This window comes from Pogona vitticeps, chromosome 5, assembly GCF_051106095.1.
Source record: "Pogona vitticeps strain Pit_001003342236 chromosome 5, PviZW2.1, whole genome shotgun sequence".
Taxonomy (NCBI): Eukaryota; Metazoa; Chordata; class Lepidosauria; order Squamata; family Agamidae; genus Pogona; species Pogona vitticeps.
The window spans coordinates 4,343,470-4,363,203 of NC_135787.1; the positions used below are offsets into that span (position 1 = coordinate 4,343,470).

Here is a 19,734-nt window from a genome sequence, read left to right on the forward strand (position 1 = left end):
TGGTCTTGTGTTTTTTCATGCAACAGAAACTCTTGTCAGGTTTCCAAAGCCTTTTCAAAATCAATTTCTTCTCTCCAAGTACGGAGGTCACCTACCATATCCTTACTTGCTTATTTAAGCAGGAGCCTGTGTGGTCTTGGCCATTCATAAGCTCCTTTAGAAACACCCCATTATCAGTAGGGTTGCTAAACATATGTGTGGTTGTTTGTTGCAACCGATCAATATTCCAGAGTAGTGGCTGTGAAATTTAGCTAAGAGCAAAGTGGTAGTTTATTTCAATGTAATGTATTAAATATCTCTTTATGTTTCTCTTGGGTTGTTTTATTCACCAGAACATAATCATAAACTTCAGCAGTGCTACAAATCTGAGCAACAGAAGTCTTGAATTCTGAAGGGTATCTTAAAACATTTTAGCATCTCTCTGAAAGAGGAGTACTGTATACAAGCCCAGTAACACTGGCTAGTTAGGGGGAAATCTGCAGATTAAATGGAAGCCGTCTTTTAAGGTCAGGTAGCTTCAGAGGCCTGTGAAATTTTCTGGGAGGGAGAAAGGGTTGATTAGGTTCTTACTTGCCCCTGCTTGTTTATTTTAATTCCTTCATGGCACACAACCTGTCCCTTATCAGGTGTTGGACTGTGCTTTTGTGTGTGCATGTGTGCAAGAATAAAAGTTTTAAAAAAGTAAAGCATGTTGCTTTTATAACACCCCCCCCCATAGCATTTAAAACACTCTCTGGGCGATTTATATTTTAATTAAGCAAGCTACACATTGCCTCCCCCCTCCCCGGCCCAGAAAGCTAGGTACTCAGTTTACCAACCTCAGAAAGATGGAAGGCTGAGTCAACCTGAAGCCTGCTATCTGGGATTGACCCCCGGTTGTGAGCAGAGTTTTCTCTGCAGCACTACAGTTGAACCACTGCTCCTTAAATATTTATCCTGAGTATTTGTGGAGGAAAGTTTGGCTTTGGAATGGAGTTTTAGAGTAGACACCAGTATGGAAAGACTAAAGCACCCTTATGCACATACAAACATGCACACAAACACGTACACAAACACACACACACACACACACCATCACACCCCACTCCAGTCGCTTTACTGCCCTTGTGCAGCTTTATATTCCTTTGTGTCTCAAATGGGCCTATAAACGGTGCCATTTTTTTTAAATGGAAGTCTTTCCTTTATTTCTTCCCTATAGGTCCAGAACAGATTTTCAAATCCAAGCTGTGAACAGCCACGGAAGGTCAGTCGTCTCTTTCTTCTCAGAAGACTGTAATTTTCTTCGCTTTTCTCGTTGGTAGTTCATCTTTTCAAAGCAACCGGTTTTTGTCTGTAGTCTTCTTTTCTTTGGCTTTTTAAAAAAAGGTACTGATATTTTATGTTTATTATATTCTCGCCATTAGTCCTTTAAGCTTCAGCAGAATAATTTTGGAGAGGTCAAAATCATTGCAACAATGTGAGGTTGCGGTATGAGAGTACTGCCTGCAGAAACGTGTGTGCTTGGTGATTTTTGAGTCTTCAGTCAGAAGACTCAAAAAGAGATAATAGCAGTGTTACAACGATTTAAATATGTTGTCTGCCATTTCCAAACAACTTGAGATGTGTCATGGTGGTACATGAACAGCCAGCCGTGTTCTGACAGCCATCTCTCCTCTTACAGAACCAAAATATGCACAAAATCTCTTCCCCATGCATACAGCTCCTTGGTTCCTCTGTTCATACTAAACCATGATTTAACAAAGGAGCTTCCAGTTAAGCATTTTCCACTTTATTTGAGTTAGGAAGCTGTAGGTACCGGTTTCATAATCATTTACACTTGTTTAATACCACGGCTTGTTTAGAAGTTGTTAATCACAGCTCCCTGTTTAAAATGAAACAAGAAACGTAGTTAATTTCAGGCTTCGCTGCCAGTGTAAAGGGAAGAGCAGAAATGTCTCCTGCAGCCATAAAAGACTTGCTTGTATCTTGGCTTTGGAAGACAAAATATGATAACCTAAACCATATCCGCTTGGATCATTGCTCACCAAGCCGTTCAGTTCAAAAGGACCACCCGTGCTGGTTAGAAATACTGTAGTGCTTAAGCAGTTTAAAATTCAACCCTTAGGCAGTTTTAAACACTTGCCGAATCGGAGTACAAAATGGCATAAGCAAAGCTGACAGTAATCAAATAAAATATGTTTTTTGCTAGCAGCAGCATTGTGATACTAATAGATTCCAGAGGTTTTTGTAAACATCTAGAAGACAAACCAGGTTTGAGACAGGCAGAGACTCCTTGTGAGGCCATTAAAAAGAAATTAACACAAGATTTTAAGGGTGCTTTTATGCCATCTGTTCTCGATTGCGTAAGGGGCTACCAGAGTTTCTCTAGATGCTTTTCTGGTGAAAAGTGTCATGTATGAAAAATGGACATTCTAAAATGCTCAGATTCTGCATGGCTTCTCAGCAATCACATCCACAATGGGCGTTCCCTTCTCGTTTTCCTCAGTGACTTTGAATATCTGATGTGTAATGGGCTGGAGGGCACCAAGCAGTAAAGGAAACATCTAAAAACATGTTAATTTTCCTCCAGAATCACTCCCCTGGATAATGAGGATAGCTTGTACTTGGTGAAAACAGTAAGTGAAATTTAATTTTTTTTTTTAAAGTCATGCCCCTTGAGTTAGCAAATGGAGATTTCAAGGTTCAGCTGGAATGCCTTGGGAATCACTGCCCCATTTGTAAAGGCTAAGAAGGTTCTCCAAAGTTTGAAAGGGGAAAAAAAAGTGTTGTGAAAAAGAGGTTCCATCATTTTGAGGCAGATGCAGATGGAAATCTTCTGGTGATTCCTGCCAGATTTGCGTCCTTACCCAAATCCCCAGGCAAAGTTACTTTGCTTTCTGGCCGCCTTTTCTGTTCCTGGCTGTGCTGCCCATGGAGGATCAAGCAGTCGCTTTTCTTTAAAAAGGAAAGGCTGTAACTTAGTGGTCTTCACAGGGAATCCCCCTTGGGCTATTCCAGGACCATCAGTGGCCATTTTCTTTTTTAAAAGACTTGGTTATGAGAACAAGAGTCGGCTTGAGATGCGGAACTGACACCACCGGTCACTGTAGAAGGCATTGGCCGGACAGAAGAGTGTTGTGATGCAGTAGAGCCATCGTTGTCAGTGGCAACCTGCATCCTTAAGACACCCTGTTTCTGTCTTACAATTTGGGCAGTGCTTGAGAAAAAAATGGGGTAGGGGATAGCCATTCCCAGAACCCCCCAATTCTAGATTTGGAGCAGTTGGTTTTGCACGTATATTTTGGTGGAAGTAACATGGTCTCTGGCCTGCAACACAATAACGCACATTCACAATCACTGTGGTTTTATCCCCTCTGAAACCAAATCCATTCAGCCACTAGAATTACGGGAGCTCTGTTCTCCTACAGTGGGAGATTCTGAGTTTCAATGACAGAAATTTGCCACTGGCTTTCCTTTGGTTGCTCTGCAGGCTTCCATGACTGTATACGACATCCCAGATTTGCTGGGTGGAAGGGGCTGCTTGGGCTCGGTGGTCTTCTCAGAATCCTTCCTGGCGTCACAGATCCTCGTGAAGGAAAGAGGTACTTGAATGGTTCAGGTCTGCAGAGCGACAAATTTCATGGGTTTTTGGGTATTTGCAATGCCTTGATTCCATCTAACACTAAACAGAGGTTTAGGGCGATATGGTTGCGTGGCAGTGAGAAATCTGGACATAGGAGATCTGGGTTGTCTTCCCCCCTTAGCCTTGAAATGTAGTGAGTGACCTTAGTTCAGTCACTCGGGTCTCATCCTGGCCAATCTTGCAGGGCTGTCAGGTGGGGGGAAAATGAGGAGGAGGAACACCATTTACTTTGAACTCTGAAATCCCTGGAGGAAAAACATTGGGCTATATGAATATAACCAATAAATAAATAAAATTGGGGGGGGGGACCCTCTGGCATATGTCTATCTCCTCTTGTTTGCCAGGAAAATTTACTGTTATCACAGTCTGCTGTTATCCAATAATTTGAGGATGGATGATCTGTTCAGCTACTGCTGTAACTTGCCTCGGAAATGTGAGCAGTTTGAAGAAAGAAGCATTAGAGCAGAGGTTTCTCCTCTGCGGTGGCTCACCATGTGAGTTGACCAAACGAGGGAAAGGAATAACATTGAACCAGGGGGTGAAGGTTACACCCATGTTGTTTTACAGGAGAGACACTGATTTCTCTTTCTCGCTTGCACAGGCTTTTGGAAGCCGAATTAGACTGTGTGGGGCCCCTCTTGACCCTGGGGCCTCGGCTATATACAGTATACCATTTTGGGAATCCTTCCCCTGAGCTTTGTATAAAGCGAGCCTGGATGTTCAGAGTCTCCCCTCCCCCCCCTTTGGTGGTCTCTTCGGCTGCTGAGGTTTGAGTATCTCCTTTAAAAACGCGGCTTTTGCATAATATGCTGGGCCCCAAATCGGTAAATGGCCAGCTAACCATTCTGTGGTGCTCCCCTGAGCGAACGGAGTCTCTCAGGTTAAAAAGCCCAAGGCTGGCATTCCGTGTCTTCTGTCCCAGCTGCTCATACGAAGAGAGGGTGATGCCTTTTCGGCCCTCTTTTCTCCTTGCAAAATTGCTGAGTGTCTCCTCAATCCAGTTTTGGGGCTTGTAGTCCATCCGGACAGGAACGGTTTCCCAGGCTGTCTTGTGAAAAGCCATGGGAGGTCACAGCCACGGTTGCGGCTTAGTTTTCCATCCGCCCCTTTTGCCTATGGAGGGCAGACCTATCTATCCATTGCCTCTGTGGTCCTCCTAGAAGCAGCCCACGGAGGAGCAGGGAGCCATTAGGAACGGAAAGGAGTTGAAGTGCTGGATAGCTCAGTGGTGTCGGCACCTGGCTGTGGAGCCAGAGGTTGGGAGTTTGATTCCCCGCAGGGGCTGGACTCGGTGCTCCATGGGGTCCTTTCCAGCTCTGCAGTTTCAAGATTATTGTTATCATTACATGCGGTATCTCCTTAAGAGGCTAATGTGTATCCTACTCAGGGGACAGCCTTCCTTCTATCGGACTCGGGGTCGGTTTTGTGAAGTTATAGGAAGGAAGGAAACCCCGCTTAGAGAGAAACCCATGTTCGAGATAGAGGAATGTTCAACGGAGTGTCTTTGTGATTTATCATTATGGTGTTGCCTTGAAAGAGGCATCTGGGGTGGTGGTGGTCAGGAATCATATCATGCCTCATTTCTCTCACTTGACTGCAGACGAGAGCATTAACACCGACACCAGTTACATCATTCTCACTGCGGCGATCCCGAGATCCGTTTCGTGGCTGGTAAGGATTGTTCAGTTTCTTCGCGAAACCACCTCTGGGTTGCCTTGTCCCCTCTTTTTTGTTTTCTTTTATCTATCTATCTATCTATCTATCTATCTATCTATCTATCTATCTATCTATCTATCTATCTATCTATCTATCTATCTATCTATCTATCTACAGTGGTGCCTCGCTTAACGAGTGCACCGTTTAACGAAAGATCCGTATAGCGATCCCATTTTGGGGATCGCTATACGGATCAGCCCCAATCGCCGCACTCGCTTTGCGACGATTGGGGCTCCGGCGGCCATTTTGGAGCCGCCGATCAGCTGATCGGCGGCTCCAAAATGGCCGCCGCATGACCCGAAATGCCCCCCCCGCAGCGTTTTCGCGCCCTCCCCTTGCTTAGGGAGGTCGCGAAAACGCTGCGGGGGGGGCATTTCGGGCCATCCGCGGCCATTAAAACGGCCGCGGATGGCCCGAAATGCCCCCCCTGCAGCGTTTTCGCGACCTCCCTAAGCAAGGGGAGGGCGCGAAAACGCTGGGGGGGGGGCATTTCGGGTCATGCGGCGGCCATTTTGGAGCCGCCGATCAGCTGATCGGCGGCTCCAAAATGGCCGCCGGAGCGAAAACATCGCTGGAGGGGTAAGTTTACAAACTTATTGGAACGCATTAAACTAAGTTTAATGCGTTCCAATAGGTTTTCCTGCCCCGCACAGCGATGTTTTCGTATAGCGAAGGTTAATCCGGAACGGATTAACCTCGCTATACGGGGCACCACTGTATCTATCTATCTATCTATCTATCTATCTATCTATCTATCTATCTATCTATCTATCTATCTATCTATCTATCTATCTATCTATCTATCTATCTATCTATCTATCTATTTATTTTATATCCCGCCTATCTAATCAATTAAGATTACTCTAGGCGGCTTACAACAGCACAAACGAACAACGATATAATTAAAAGCAATTTTAAATAGGAAAGCTTACAGCAAGATGGGACAGAACTAGGGAGTGGAAGGAGAGGGGGGGGTCAGGAACTGACAAAGGGGAAGGCCTGCCGAAACATCAATGTTTTTAGTTGTTTTTTGAAAATGTTTTTTAAAGGAACTCAGAAGCTTTGTTTCAGAACTATTCCTGTCAGTCTGCGCCAGAATCAAAGAACCTTCCTAATGAGGCAGCTCGGCATTTAGTTGAAACAAAGGAAACTCAGGATTATGAACTGGAGGCAGTTCCTCTGACAACAGTGCCAGGGAAAAGATATCCAACAAGAATAAGAAAAGCCACGTGAACTTTTCTTGTTAACCTACACTAAACCAAGATGTGTGAGAGTTTAGCCAACAGGAAGTCAAATCATGGCAGGTCTAAGACGGTAATATGGCCTCCCGCTACCGGCAGGTGAAATTAGAAATGGCATCTTAAATTAATGTATTTTATATTATTTCCAGAAACCAGTTTTTGTCACAAAATGCTCACTCCCCTTCAGATCTCACTCATGCAATGCTTTGAGTAGTAGTATAGAAACACTTCTACCATTATAATGCCCCACTGTAAAAGTCCCAAATTCCTTAAAATAGCAGTATTAACTGTTTTATATGGTGGGAAGAGAATTCTGAATTTTTTCCCCCTTACACGTGACATTCCAGAGTTACTATCTGTGGTAGAATTTTGAAAAAAGCAAATACTTGGGAATTTAATGATTTTACTAATATTTTGCAGCCTTGAGTTCTCAGTACACTGCCTGCCCATTTTCATACCAACCTTAAAGTATAAGAAGAGTTAAGGTGAGCCATCCTGCCCTGCAGGTGTGGAATGCAAAGAGAGTCGCTTCTGGTTGTGGTGGGTTTTTCGGGCTCTTTGGCCGTGCTCTGAAGGTTGTTCTTCCTGACGTTTCGCCCGTCTTTGTGGCTGGCCTCTTCAGAGGACTGGAGTAGGAACTCTGTCCATGCTCCATACAGTAGGAATTCTGTCTGTACAGAGCATGGACAGAGTTCCTACTCCACTCCTCTGAAGATGCCACCCACAGAGACTGGCGAAATGTCAGGAAGAACAACCTTCAGAACCCGGCCAAAGAGCCTGAAAAACCCACAACAGCTATTAGATCCCGGCCGTGAAAGCCTTCGAGAATACAGAGTCGCTTCTGTTTGTTCAGAGGTGAAGATGATTGTAGGGATCCTGTGGTTCATAATTCAGTCCCCTAGCTGCTACTCCAGAAGAAATGATCAAGAGAATTCTGTGTTTCAGGTCAAATTAGACAAAACGCTCAGATCCCGTTTAGAAGTGGATAACCTTTTTCCCCCCTCCCACAGTGTGATGTCCTCAGAGTTACAAACATAGGCAGTTAGACTTGCAAATTAAGCTCATGTTTACCCTTCTAGTGACCAGTCACAAAACCAAGCTCGCCGTGATGCAAGATCTATGGAGCAGATACTGTAACATCCTTTTTTCTCTATTAAGGAACCCAGTTTCTGTTGGTTTTCTAACTGTATTGTCTAGTTGGATGTTCGGAGCCACTTTACATTTTTTGACGGCTCCACGGGTGGTTGCTGTGATAAACACGTGAGGCATGGGGGGAAAAACGTGCACCTTTAGACCGCAAGCAGGCCCAGTTACAGAGTGCTGTGACAATGGCATGCCATCCTTTTACTGCAGTAGCGGAGAAACAAAACTAAAGCAATTGTGGGCTTCGTTTGTAGGTTGAAGATTACGAAGTGAAACTGTCTGAGAAGGCTCAGCAAATCCTGAAGGTTTGTAATGAAATTCAGTCTCTTAATTAAGCTTGACGTTGTGCCTGAGTTTGGATTAATAGGTCTAACGCTGCAAGGCCAGACAGCATCAGCTGCTGTTCCCACAGATAGTGGATATTGTGATGGTGTCAGGGATAACTCAGAAGCCATGACTGTAGTTTTTTTTCTCTCCGATAAGTTTTTGCAAACTTAGCTATTCAGAGAAAAATAGAGTGTGCGTTCATAATGAGAAATATGTATGCTTCTAGTGAGTTAGAGGATTCCTACTGCAGTATAGTGGACAGGGTGACAGCCACGGAAACTAACTGTGCCTGTAGAACTGGTAAAACCACTCCCGTAATATTGCAGTTACCTTGAAAACCCTATTCAGATTGCCTGTTAAGTCGGTTCTGACTTGATGGCCCATAACAGCAACACAGTGAGGTGGAAAGTGTTGTCTATTAGAATAAGACAGCCTTGTCTCAATCTGACCGTCTCTGGATATGTTGGCCTGCAGCTCCTGTTACACAGTTGTGTGCGTACAGTTGCCATCAAAGGTCCCTCTAAGTTGCGCAGCCTCATAGCCCTGGATCAGGGCCGCCCTTTGCTTCCGGTCTCGGCCGGAAACCCCGCACACACACGCAGGAGGGGGGTCACCATGATAGATCCCATGTGGGTCAATGGGCATTTATTCTGCCCAAAGGCCTGGCTGATGAAGACGGGGATGCTGCTCTGTTGAGGATGCATGTGCCATGCGTGCAGAAGGAGCTACCTTAGTCCTAACACGACTGTTTTTTTAAAAAAAGCCACAAGGCAGGCAAAGGGAAAGATCCTGGAGAGACTTGACAGGTCACATATATTTGCTACGAGAACCAGTGGGCACATTTTCTGATTGGGCATAAGGCAAGTCCCTGAGTTCCAGGAGGCAGCTGAAAACCAGCTTAGCCAGCAGGGGGAAGGGCCTTTAAATAGACCTGGTCCTGATCCTGTTGCCGTTTGTTGACCTTACAAAACTTCCCTGATTTAGCAAGAAGAATCTTTCCTGGGTACTCCTTTGACCGGAGGTGAGGGGGCCTATATTTCTTCTAGCAATTCACTCTCCAGACCCGAGGAAGGTGAGCAACCGGTTCTGTTGTGTACCTGCAGGATGTTGAAAAGAGATGCCTTCGGAGGGACACATGCTCATTATTATTATTGTTGTTGTTGTTGATATATTAAACATTTTCTCCATTCTGATTCCTCCTTGCAAGGCGCATGCTTTGTTTTTAACAGTCTGTAATTTTAGTTATCAGAGAAATTTGTTATTGAACAGAACACAGTGGGTAGGGTTTGAAGAGTGACGCCTCCTATGCTCAAAAGCACGTTGGAGGGATAGGCAAACATAGGCTGAATATTTGAAGGGATCTCACCTGGGAAGCAGAATGATCTCCCCCCCCCCCCGTGCTTTAGAAGATAGGACCTGGATTGATAGGTCCAGATGACAAGGGGGGATTAAAAAAGCCCAAGCGCTAAGAATAAGTTTCTGGTGCTAAGCATAGTCTGCCTTAGGAAGGGATGGCTTCTCCTTTGTTTGAGATTTCCAGACAATGGTTGAAGGACCATCTGACAGCAATCTTCTGAGAATAGATTTCCAAAATGGGGTGGGAGAAGCTGGCTGCATTACAACACGGTTAAACAAAGGGTTTAATGTTGGGTTACTTCTGCAAAGGAAGCTTTTAACACAGGTTGTAACATCTGAGGCCTCCGTTTCCTTTCGTTTTCTAGGTAAACTCTATTTCTTCTCCGAAGGACTCCTGTTCATCCACCCTCACTACGGAAGCATTACGATCTCTAAGTCCCACATGACGTCCATCCGGTTCTTTGACGGAGTAAGTGTTCATCCATCCCATCCGTCGTTCTTCTCAGGACGGATCCAGGAAAGCCGAGAAACTTTCACTGGCTTCCCTTGCAGTGTCAGGCAGGAGAGTGTTGTGTTCCCCAGAGCCCTGTATCCAGTAAGGGTGTTCCGCATACTCAGAGTGATTGCGAACACTGTGTTTTTTTTATTTGCTTTTCTTGCTGTATAGGATCTTGTCCTGGGTACAAGATCAGACAGCACTGCCGTCCCGCATAAGCCCTGTCAGTAACATTTCTTCGCCCCGTCAGCCAGGGGTCTTGCACGGAAACGCTGCTTCTCGCAACCCACCTTACCTCCCTGATGATGAACTCTGAGCCAGGGCCCTTGTTTTTTTTTGGTCCACATCCGGAACCTTTAGTTTCAGGGGTTACCTCTGCAGCAAACCTAGACTAATCTGTGCCATGATTACGCGGCTGCCCGAGAAGCACGGAACCTTAAGATTAAGGTATGCAGGGAGAATTCGTGTCCCAGAACAAGCGTGGGCAACCGTGGCCCCCTCTAGATGTCTGATGACCCACGATTCCCATCAGTTGTGATGGTGGGAGATTATGATCGCTGCAGTCCAAAAACATCTGGAGGGCCACCATCGCTGACCTAGTTCTAGGCTGGGGGTGCAGCAGCAGGAGGCGGATGATTGTTCGTGTTGTCTTGGATTCTTTTTTAAAAACAATTGGGGCTTCCACATTGGGAGCTGTCTGACGTGCCCAGAGCGGTTGGTGGTAGAGACCAGCTCTTGACCGTTTCTGCCTTGAATCTTTAGTTTTATCATTGTGGGTGCCAATGGCTGTAGCCTCAGATTACAGTGCATGATAGAAGGGGTGCTTCAATTTAATTTGTGTAAGGACTGAAGCTGGAAGGCTTCTTTTCCTCTTGTGCTTTGCTGCCTTATTTGTAGCCCAGCAAGTTCTGCTTCAGCCCTGACCTTCCTTCTATTGTTTGGTTTCAAGGCACCCGACATCTATCAACCTCTGTAGCTATTTATGGGGCCCGGGCTATCACTTCTGAACTGCTGCCAGCTATTCTGTGCAGAGAGAAAAACCTTGAAAGAGAATTTGCATTGTTTCCCCGATCTGGCAAAAGTCACGCGGCCGGCTGGGCCGCTGAAAATAACCCAACCTCTCGAGGTCTCATTTATGTTAAAAATAACATAAATGAGATGAGAGGTAGCAATTGTTGGGGACATCAGTAACATAGCAATAATAATACAGATATACCGGAAAAGATAAGCATTTTAATCTCCCCGTCAACAAGCACAAAGGGCTGTTTTCTCAGCAAGCAGCCTATTTTCTGACATTAACTGTTTCTGTTGATAGCCGTCCAGGAAAAGCAAGCTATGGGTGGAAACGGGAGCATTTGAAGCTTGTTGGCCTCTGCTCTTGTGTGCCAAAATTCAACAGGAATGGCCGTCAGGTTCTGGGGCATTGAGGACCATTCCTTTTGCAAGCAATCTCAATATCCCTGCCAGTTCCACTTGAGGTTGGTCGGACTGGCGTCACCTCCACCTTTAGTTGGTTGCCTGAGTATCTGTTTCCCGTCCATCGCACTCTAAAGAGGCTCTGAACTGATTCAGAAACATTCTTTCGGACGTCAGCTCCCAACAGAAATCAGCCAGCTTTTTAAGATAAAGACTTCTGATCAGTGCCCGTGATCCGCCTCCCCTCCAGCATGGTCTCTGATCCGAGTTCGATAGTCTTCTTCTGTTGCTGGAGATTGAGACACCGTTTCCTGATTTGGAGATAGTGGGAAACTGTGGCTTAAACAGACCCAGGAAGCTCTGCATTATCAGGGAAAAGTTGTGCCTGGACATAGCCTGGTTTTTAGCTCATAAATCCCATCTTACTAGATCAAGAGCATTGCATTCCAACTGGGACGTTATATTATCATCACCCACATACAATTAACAATTCTTGAGCAATCATGTCAGTGGAATTTCTAAAGAGTGACAGATGTACCTTGAGCACTGTGTCCACTTACTGATGGAGCCGACTCAGCACTGCATGGGGGCAAAATCTTGCACTGAAAGGGGGAAGTTCATAGTTCATGGGAGCTGACTTTGGTGGCTATGGGTCACATATTACCTGACCTCCAAAGCCAAGGTGGGCCCCAGTTGCCCCATACTTTGGAGGGTGACTGCCCAAATTCCTCTGGTATCCAGATTGGCGGTGGGAAGTGCTTGAAATTCATGTGAATTCTGGGTACCTGTTACAATGGGCACCCCCTGTGTCGCACACTGGATGAATCTTGAATCAGGCTGTTCCCTTTGGTGTGGAGTTACAGAGGTGTGGAGGGGGTGGTGGTATATTTCTGCACAAATGGTGCTAGTCCGCCCTCAAGAATAATTGGGTTTAACATAGTGGGAAAAGATGTTTGTAGAAGTTGGTGGTAAAAGGTCAGCTAAGAGAATTCTGGAGAAGGCAACCCTTGCCATATTGTCGGCTTCTCAGAATTACACTAAATTTCACTTAAAGGCTTCTTTTCTCCTCTCCTGCTTTCTAGGACTCCACCAGTGTGGTTGCTGCTCTCCTGATAGATTACAAAAGTTCCCTGCGGCCTCACCTGCCGGTCCAGCTCCATACCCCGAGCAACTCCCTGATGATCGCCCTTTTCCCGAAGTCAAAGCTTTACAAAGCCTTCTACTCACAGGTGATTCACGGTCAAGGGACCTTCCTTCTGCCTGTGAGCAGCTGTGCCGTGTGGCCTTTGTGTGTCTCAGAGGCAGAAGGCCATCTCTTTACATGGCTCTCCAGACCGCTCGCTCTCCGTTGGCCAAGAACTAGGGAACCTGCTGCAGGAGGTGGGGAGGAAGTGAGGCTCCTGCTGCAGGAGGTTGCCAGTTTAAGTCATGCAACCACAGATGGTGGTAGTAACTGTGGCTTGGAATAACCACTCCCAGAACACATCCATGGGTGTGAGTCAGTTCTTTTTCTTAAGAGCAGTAATCTAAGTGCTGTGGATTTCACGTTAAGGAATACATTCCAAATTGTAATGTACATTAATTCTCAAATGGAGATTCTTTGTCTTCCTGGCTATTAAACAGAACACTCTGTGGTCCAAATGCATCTGGTTTCTCTCCCTTAGCATTGGTATGGAGTATCAAAGATGATATGAAACCCTGGCTATTCAGGGAAGCACAGTTCAATCTTTTTAAATGCTTCAGTAGAGAGGATTTTTTAATTAAAGTGTGTAATAACTCGAGCCTCGGGAAACCTCTGGATAACCATCGTGGTGATTCATCTTCCTGAACAAAATAGTATCTTTAATTGGGTTTTGTGTTGCTCCACGCAGTGCTGAATTGTGCAATACAGATTTCATTTTTTTCATTGTTAGGTTTTCTCTGTCTGGCAACAACGGGTGAATTCAGGAATAACTTTAAAGATGACCCAAGAAGATGGCCTGCCTAAGGAACACGAGAGATTGTGAGAATTTTAGAATTTATGCAAAACAGATAAGACCTTTGAGAAAATGTGGCCGAGTGGGGTGCACCTGCTCAACAGTTTTCCAAGTTTGTGTGTGTGTGTGTGTGTGTGTGTGTGTGTGTGTGTGTGTGTGTGTGTGTGTGTGTGTGTGTGTGTGTGTGTGTGTGTGTGTGTGTGTGTGTGTGTGTGTGTGTGTGTGTGTGTGTGTGTGTGTGTGTGTGTGTGTGTGTGTGTGTGTGTGTGTGTGGGGTGGCGGCTTGTAAGGGAGCCTCGTGGCGCAGTGGTTAAACTGCAGTACTGCGGCCGAAACTCTGCTCGCAACCCAAGTTCAGTCCCATGTAGCTGGCTCAGGGTTGGTTCAGCCTTCCACCCCTCCGAGGCTGATAAATTGAGTACCCAGCTTATTGTGTGGGGGCAATGGGTAGGTAGCCTGTATAATTAAATTGTAAATCTCCCAGAAAGTACTTTAAGCACAGTGGGGCAGTATATATACAGCGTGCTTTTTTCACTTTGGTATACGAGAGTCCCTTTCTTGTGTGTTTCTTGCTTAAGCAAAATTAATCAGTATTGAATGCCACAGAACTGCCCTTGCATTCTCATGTGCCTGTCAGGGAGTGTTCCTTCTCCTTTTCCCTCCCTCTGATCAATTATATTTGATCGTTTAGGTAACTAGTATGTCTAGTGGTTTCATAATAAAGACTCTTCTGCCACCAGGCAAGTCTGACTACAACCTGAGGTGGGTCACGCCCATTAAGCACCACCATCCTGTCTGTCCTTTTTCTTTTGCTGTCTTCGTGGAGAGATTCAAAGAATGGGAGGAAGGCCCCACCGGAGGGGCGTCGTTGGCCAAGTTCCCATGTGGCCTTGCGCCTTCCAGAATCTCTGTGCTGGCCATGGAATTCTGTGTGTAGGAATTCCAAAAGGGAAAAAAGAGAGATTCCCCCCCCCCCAAGAGGTTGAGTTTCTTTCATCCTTCGTGTGATCTGCTTCTCAAAACCCATTCCTCTGGGCAACCCGGGCTTGGTTAAAAGATGGTTTGCAGTCAGAGTTTGAGAAATGCTTATTTTTTCAGTTTTGCCCATTGACAGAAGAGAAGCAGATCTTGTTTTTCCTAATTCCGAGTAATGGTTTCTGCTTGCATTCTTTATTCCAGGCATTCCACGATGCAGAAACTGTTCAATGTCTTGTCCTCTCCCCCTGGGGAAAAATGGAGTCACCTAAGAATATCTACGAGCCTCCCAGATCTGGACAGGTGGGGTTTTCAAAGGTAGCCTTTGCCCCCCCAGGACTAACAACCCCATGGACATACAAGTCTCCTCGCTTCTTTAGCTATACAAACATCTCTTCCTCTTTGGGGTCGAGGGACGAAAGGAGGTCCTGGTTGGATATTTCAGTTTTGGTAAATGCTTTGCCGGTTTAGACTTCATGAGAAAAAGGGTCTTCCGTAGCCTGTGGACAGACACATGAGGTGCTACAAATGGGGTGCCATCATCAGCTAATGATGATGCCACTAGAGCCTCATCCTTGAGCATTGAGGCTTGCAATTGCAGCTGACGGTAGCCCCCAGCCCCCCCCCCCAAGACCAGTCACTGGATAAAGCAGGTTGATGGGCTGGAAAGGGAGGTGAGACAGCGTGTGCTATTTCAGACTCTTTGAAGCACCTAACGAATTCCAAGCCCACGCTCTCTGTAGCAGGTAGTTTGCCTGCGAGACAACTTCTGTGATTCTGAGCTCAAAGGGAAGGATGAGGTGGGTGTATATGGTTTTTCTAATGAAAAACAGGGGGTTATTGAACCTATCATTACTGGAAATTCTCAGCATGTCTAACCAGGCAGCTAGATTCTGTACTAACGGCTGTCACGAAGGCATCCAGACACCCATGCACCCACTAGGTCTCGGAGAAGGAATTGCTCTATGAAGCAGTAAACAGCTCTGCCTTGTCTTATTCCTGTACAGATTCCTGCAACACTTCACCATCAGCAGCGTAAGCCATGAGCCGGTGCCGAGAGCTCATCTCCCCATATTGTTGCAGCAGTCCAAAGTCATTCCTGAGAATGTGGCTGAGAATGATAAAGTAAGCCAACTGTTCTGAAACATGCCCTTTTGAAGTTAATTTGCTTGTTTCTGCCTTTCCTCTCTTTTTTTGTTTCAAAAACGGAGCAACGCCGTTTCAGGGGTTTTTGTGGGCTTCCGTTTGTCTCTCTTGCTCTCTTTTTAAAATTGCTTTTAAACTAATGTGTTATCTTTTGGGGTGTGTCGCTTGAAGACATCACCCGCCAAAGTTCTTCAAATGGGACTGTGATGGAGTGCTGTCTACCATAGGGCCTAACTTTCCCCTGTCAACAGAAGTATGTACATTCTGGGAAAATGCACTCTGGGTTCTTGACGGTGAGTCTGGATTGTCAGAGAACAGGAGGTCTGGGAAAGGTAAAAAGGCTTGATGTGGTCAGCAAAAGACACAATGGGGTTGAATATTTGTGAGACCCAACAAAACAGAATTAAAACGACTGGTGCTTATCAGTTAAGAATAACATGATTTTTGTTGATTCAGTGGGTCTGCTGTAGTAGGGATTAATTTAAGATTGAGCCCCTTGTGTCGTGATTTCCCAAGAGTTCTTTGTTTGTTCGTCCATTCAAACGTCAGTAGAGGATGTTCCTTGGAAACTTGGTGGGTCAGGAACAAGGCCAGTGTCATCTCAGGTTTGCGTGCAGACCAAGAGTGAGGCTAAGAACCTGCTCTGTAAAGGTGTGGAGCTGGTAAAGAACCTGCCGTGTTTTTCCTTGATTGTCCTTCTTGCTGAGAGACATCTAGGCACAATCTTAAAAAATAATAATAATACAACTGGAAAACTGTGGACACTAAAGCGACTGTGGTGAAGCGAGTTAGAAGTCTTCAGTTTCACAGCCGGGTATCCCACATCTCCATACTCTGCTGGACCAGGAGCATTGTTCTCGTACCTTTTAAGAAGACATCCTGTGTATTGGGCAGAGATCAGGAGGGACGGCTGTCCTTCCTGAGAGAGGGCGTGTTGTCTGCACGAAGCCACCCGTTCTCTCTACTCAAGGGGGTTTCTGGATACAGATGTATTTGGGCCTTCTTGATCCAGGAAGCCCAAAGGCCATACAGGACTGTCCAAGCTGGGTGTTACAAGCAATTAGTCATAAGAGATTATAGAGACCCTTTAAGGATTCATCTTAACTTCTTCTCAGCCACTTTGTTTTTAAATGGGAAGACGGTTTTAAGGTAGTTGAATTGCCAGCAATTTACTGTGAGGTCTAGGAAAATGCAGAGATAGAAAATTCAGCGGAAAAACAAATGTATGACACCCACCGTTCACTAGAGCCTCATGTTGCTGGGAAATGTCTTTGCTCTAAGGCAGCGGTCCCCAACCTTTTTGGGACCAACTGAGCCTCTGAGGAAGACACACGCACCCCACTCGTACTCTCGGATGCATGCGTGAAGCGGTGGAGCACGCATGCTCCCCCACCCCTTCACGCAGGTGCTTGGGTGCATGTGTGAAGGGGTGGGGGAGCATTCTGGCTGGTGCGTGCATGCGCAAAGCAGCTGTGGGGTGAGGAGTGCATGCAGGAGGGGGCGAGAGGTCTGTCTCTGCGGCCCGGTCCAGCTCAGGCCATGGACTGGCACTGGGCCACGGATTGGGGGTTGATGACCTCTGCTCTAAGGCATCTGTCGGTTGCCAGGCACTAGAGACTCTGTGCTGTTGTCTCTATATTATGGTCTGGGCCATAGTAGGAGTCTGAAGGTAATCTGACTCCTCCTCCTTCTTTTCAGGTGGTAATCACTATCTTAACGGGTCTTCCAGGATGTCACTCAACTGAGCTATCCTCTTTCCTAGTCACTTTCAACAAAGAATATGGAAGGTTAGTAGAGGCTTTTTTTAAAAAATTGCATTGCACTGTATTTTAGCAATGACTCTCTGAACTGAGCCTTGGCCAGGCTTAATATTTTAGCGGTCGAGTGTGTATTTGTCAACACGCTTTTTATCCTTCACTTTTTGCTTTGCTTCAAATATAGAAATTCATTAGCGGGGAAATAGGACATAAAGGACAGCTCCCGTTTGTCACCTCCCTGTGTTTGCTCTCTGCTGCTTCTGCCTTCCTTTGCCTTTGCCAGAGAAGAATGAGGGGTGCAATGGGTGTCCAGTCCTTTTGGACAGGTAGCCCCAAGAGCCTTCAGATCTGTCAGGGACCCCAGCAGGCCTCAGCCTGAGGGCCGGTTCTCGAGGCAGTCCTGCTGGTTTGCCACCTGGCTTCGTCCATTTGAACAGGGGTGAATTATTTCAGCATTGAAGTCGCCAAGGGCCGCTCCCAAAGCAGGATCGGTTTTCATATTCCTGGTTTCAGGGGATGGAGCTGGAGGTTGGGAGCGCTGGAAGCCATATCAAACAGGACGATACCAATTTGGCAGGTCTGGAAGCCAGTTTTCTGGGCTCTTCAAGGCCCTAGGTAAAGGTAAAGGTTCCCCTTGACATTTAGTCCAGTCGTGTCCGATTCTAGGGTGCGGTGCTCATCTCCGTTTCCAACCCATAGAGCCAGTGTTTGTCTGAAGACAGTTTCCATGGCCACGTGGCCAGCACAACATAGACCTGGAACGCTGTTACCTTCCCACCGTGGTGGTACCTATTTATCTACTTGCATTTACATGCTTTCGAACTGCTAGGTTGGCAGGAGCTGGGACAAGCGATGAGAGCTCACTCCATCTCATGGATCTGATCTTACAGCAGCGGGTCTTCTGACCTTGCAGCACAGAGGCTTCTGTGGTTTAACCCGCAGTGCCACCGCGTCCCTGCTTCAAGGCGCCGCACATGACCAAAAGGGCTGGAAGAGAGACAGACCAAACAAACCTGAGGCGGACAAAGTGCCGTTCTGGCTTTTTAAAGAACTGGTGTTTTGGCAAAGAAAGCGATCGGTGATCTAACTTCATTCTGTTCATGATAATGTTCTAGGTGGCTGGTTTATCGCCAAACCATGGACAGCCCTGAATGTTTCAGCGCAGGTCACTTCCAGAAGTACCTGTCGAGTGTGCTTGAATCCCAGCATAACCGCGCTGCCCGGCTCACAGCTTATAAGAAGAAGAAAATGAGACTGCTGCTGGTTCTGCAAGGGTAAGAAAATCCTCGCTGATTTAAGGGTGTGTGTGGACTTTTGCTGGAAATCCATCACCGGCAGTTTGCTCAGACCGCCTATGTTAGGCTCCTTATCTGGAGTTAAATGCTGAATAAATTCGCAGTTGTGCACTCTTGAGAACCAGTTTTGTTAGATAGAAAGCAAGCAATGTTAAAGGTCCTCCGCAAAAGTCTCGCTTTTTCAGCAACAGCCTGGGACATTCCGTGAATGAAAGAGTTACGTCGGAAAACGGGGAAGCCCGGCCAACGCACAGCCTTTTGCTTTTCTTGGTTGCGACGCCATGCCAGTGTCTGGACGTAGCTTGGTCAGTGGATGAGACCCTTGTGGAGTCATGGCCTCCACCAAGGACCTCTTCTCCTTAGTCCTCCCTCACCCGCTTTCGTGGCTGCGCTGGGGGGGAAGGTCACCCACACCTAATAGCTGTGCTCGTCTCCCAAAGAGCGGGCTTGTCTTTCAAAACCCCCCCTCGTGTTCTCCTCCTCTCCGTGCTCCTTCGCCTCCGCTCACCAGCTCTCCCTGCTTGGCATCTGTGGGAAGAACACCTTGAGGTCATCTCAGGAGCCCTGCTGTTTTGAGGCCAAGGATTGCTCTAGTCGAGGAACCTCTTGCAAGCCTTCAGCAAGACAGGCACCGCCGGGAAGTTCTGCAAGCTGACCTTTGAGGCCCCTTCCCTCCCCTGCTGTGTGGGCAGGCATTCAAATGTGGGTTGTTGTTGTTTTGGCTTCTGAACACACAAAGATTCTGCTGTTCTCTTGCAACAAAAAATAAAAAGTATTGGTAGCTCTTTCCTCTTGGAATTTGAATTTATCCAGTGGTTGTTATTGGCCCCTAGTTTGGACAGCTGAAAACATCTGCCCGTCTTCATGTGGAATGAATTCCAGACGTTAAATATGGTTTGTCTGCCGAACTAAAGCCTTGTTTCAGTCGTAAACATGCTGCCTCGCCACTTTATTGGGTGATCCCACATTCCAGCCACAGGAGAGGGGCATGCGGGTCACTTTGTTCTTTCTCCCACTGCTCCCCCCCCAAGTCTTGCTGTCAGGTCCACCCTTTCCTGAACCACCTGCTGGAACAGCCTTAAGTGGTTCTGCAATTCGATTGCCCTTCTGGATCGTCAAGCCAAGCCCCTTTCAGAGAGGCACACTGGGGGGAGGGGGGAATCGAACTCCCAACCTCTGGCTCCCGAGCCAGAGACCCCCTAAACCCCTGAGCTGTTCTGAAGACTGTAGGTTATAGAAGCTCTCCTGGGCTGCTCCAGCCTCCTGTC

At 46.6% G+C, this 19,734-nt stretch overlaps 1 protein-coding gene across 2 annotated transcripts in view; it reads left to right on the top strand.

Moving 5' to 3' along the window:
- The window catches only part of DNAAF9 (dynein axonemal assembly factor 9), a 92,170-nt gene that overhangs the window by 53,223 nt on the left and 19,213 nt on the right, over window positions 1-19,734 (top strand). For both annotated transcript variants that reach the window (XM_073002138.2, XM_073002140.2), the window contains exons 15-27: window positions 1,199-1,243; window positions 2,570-2,615; window positions 3,470-3,581; window positions 5,223-5,293; window positions 7,977-8,027; window positions 9,034-9,121; window positions 9,771-9,874; window positions 12,400-12,546; window positions 13,231-13,319; window positions 14,473-14,571; window positions 15,276-15,393; window positions 17,113-17,201; window positions 18,287-18,445. In XM_073002138.2, coding sequence (XP_072858239.2) covers window positions 1,199-1,243; window positions 2,570-2,615; window positions 3,470-3,581; window positions 5,223-5,293; window positions 7,977-8,027; window positions 9,034-9,121; window positions 9,771-9,874; window positions 12,400-12,546; window positions 13,231-13,319; window positions 14,473-14,571; window positions 15,276-15,393; window positions 17,113-17,201; window positions 18,287-18,445 — 1,218 coding nt within the window. The remainder of the gene's footprint in view (window positions 1-1,198; window positions 1,244-2,569; window positions 2,616-3,469; window positions 3,582-5,222; window positions 5,294-7,976; window positions 8,028-9,033; window positions 9,122-9,770; window positions 9,875-12,399; window positions 12,547-13,230; window positions 13,320-14,472; window positions 14,572-15,275; window positions 15,394-17,112; window positions 17,202-18,286; window positions 18,446-19,734) is intronic.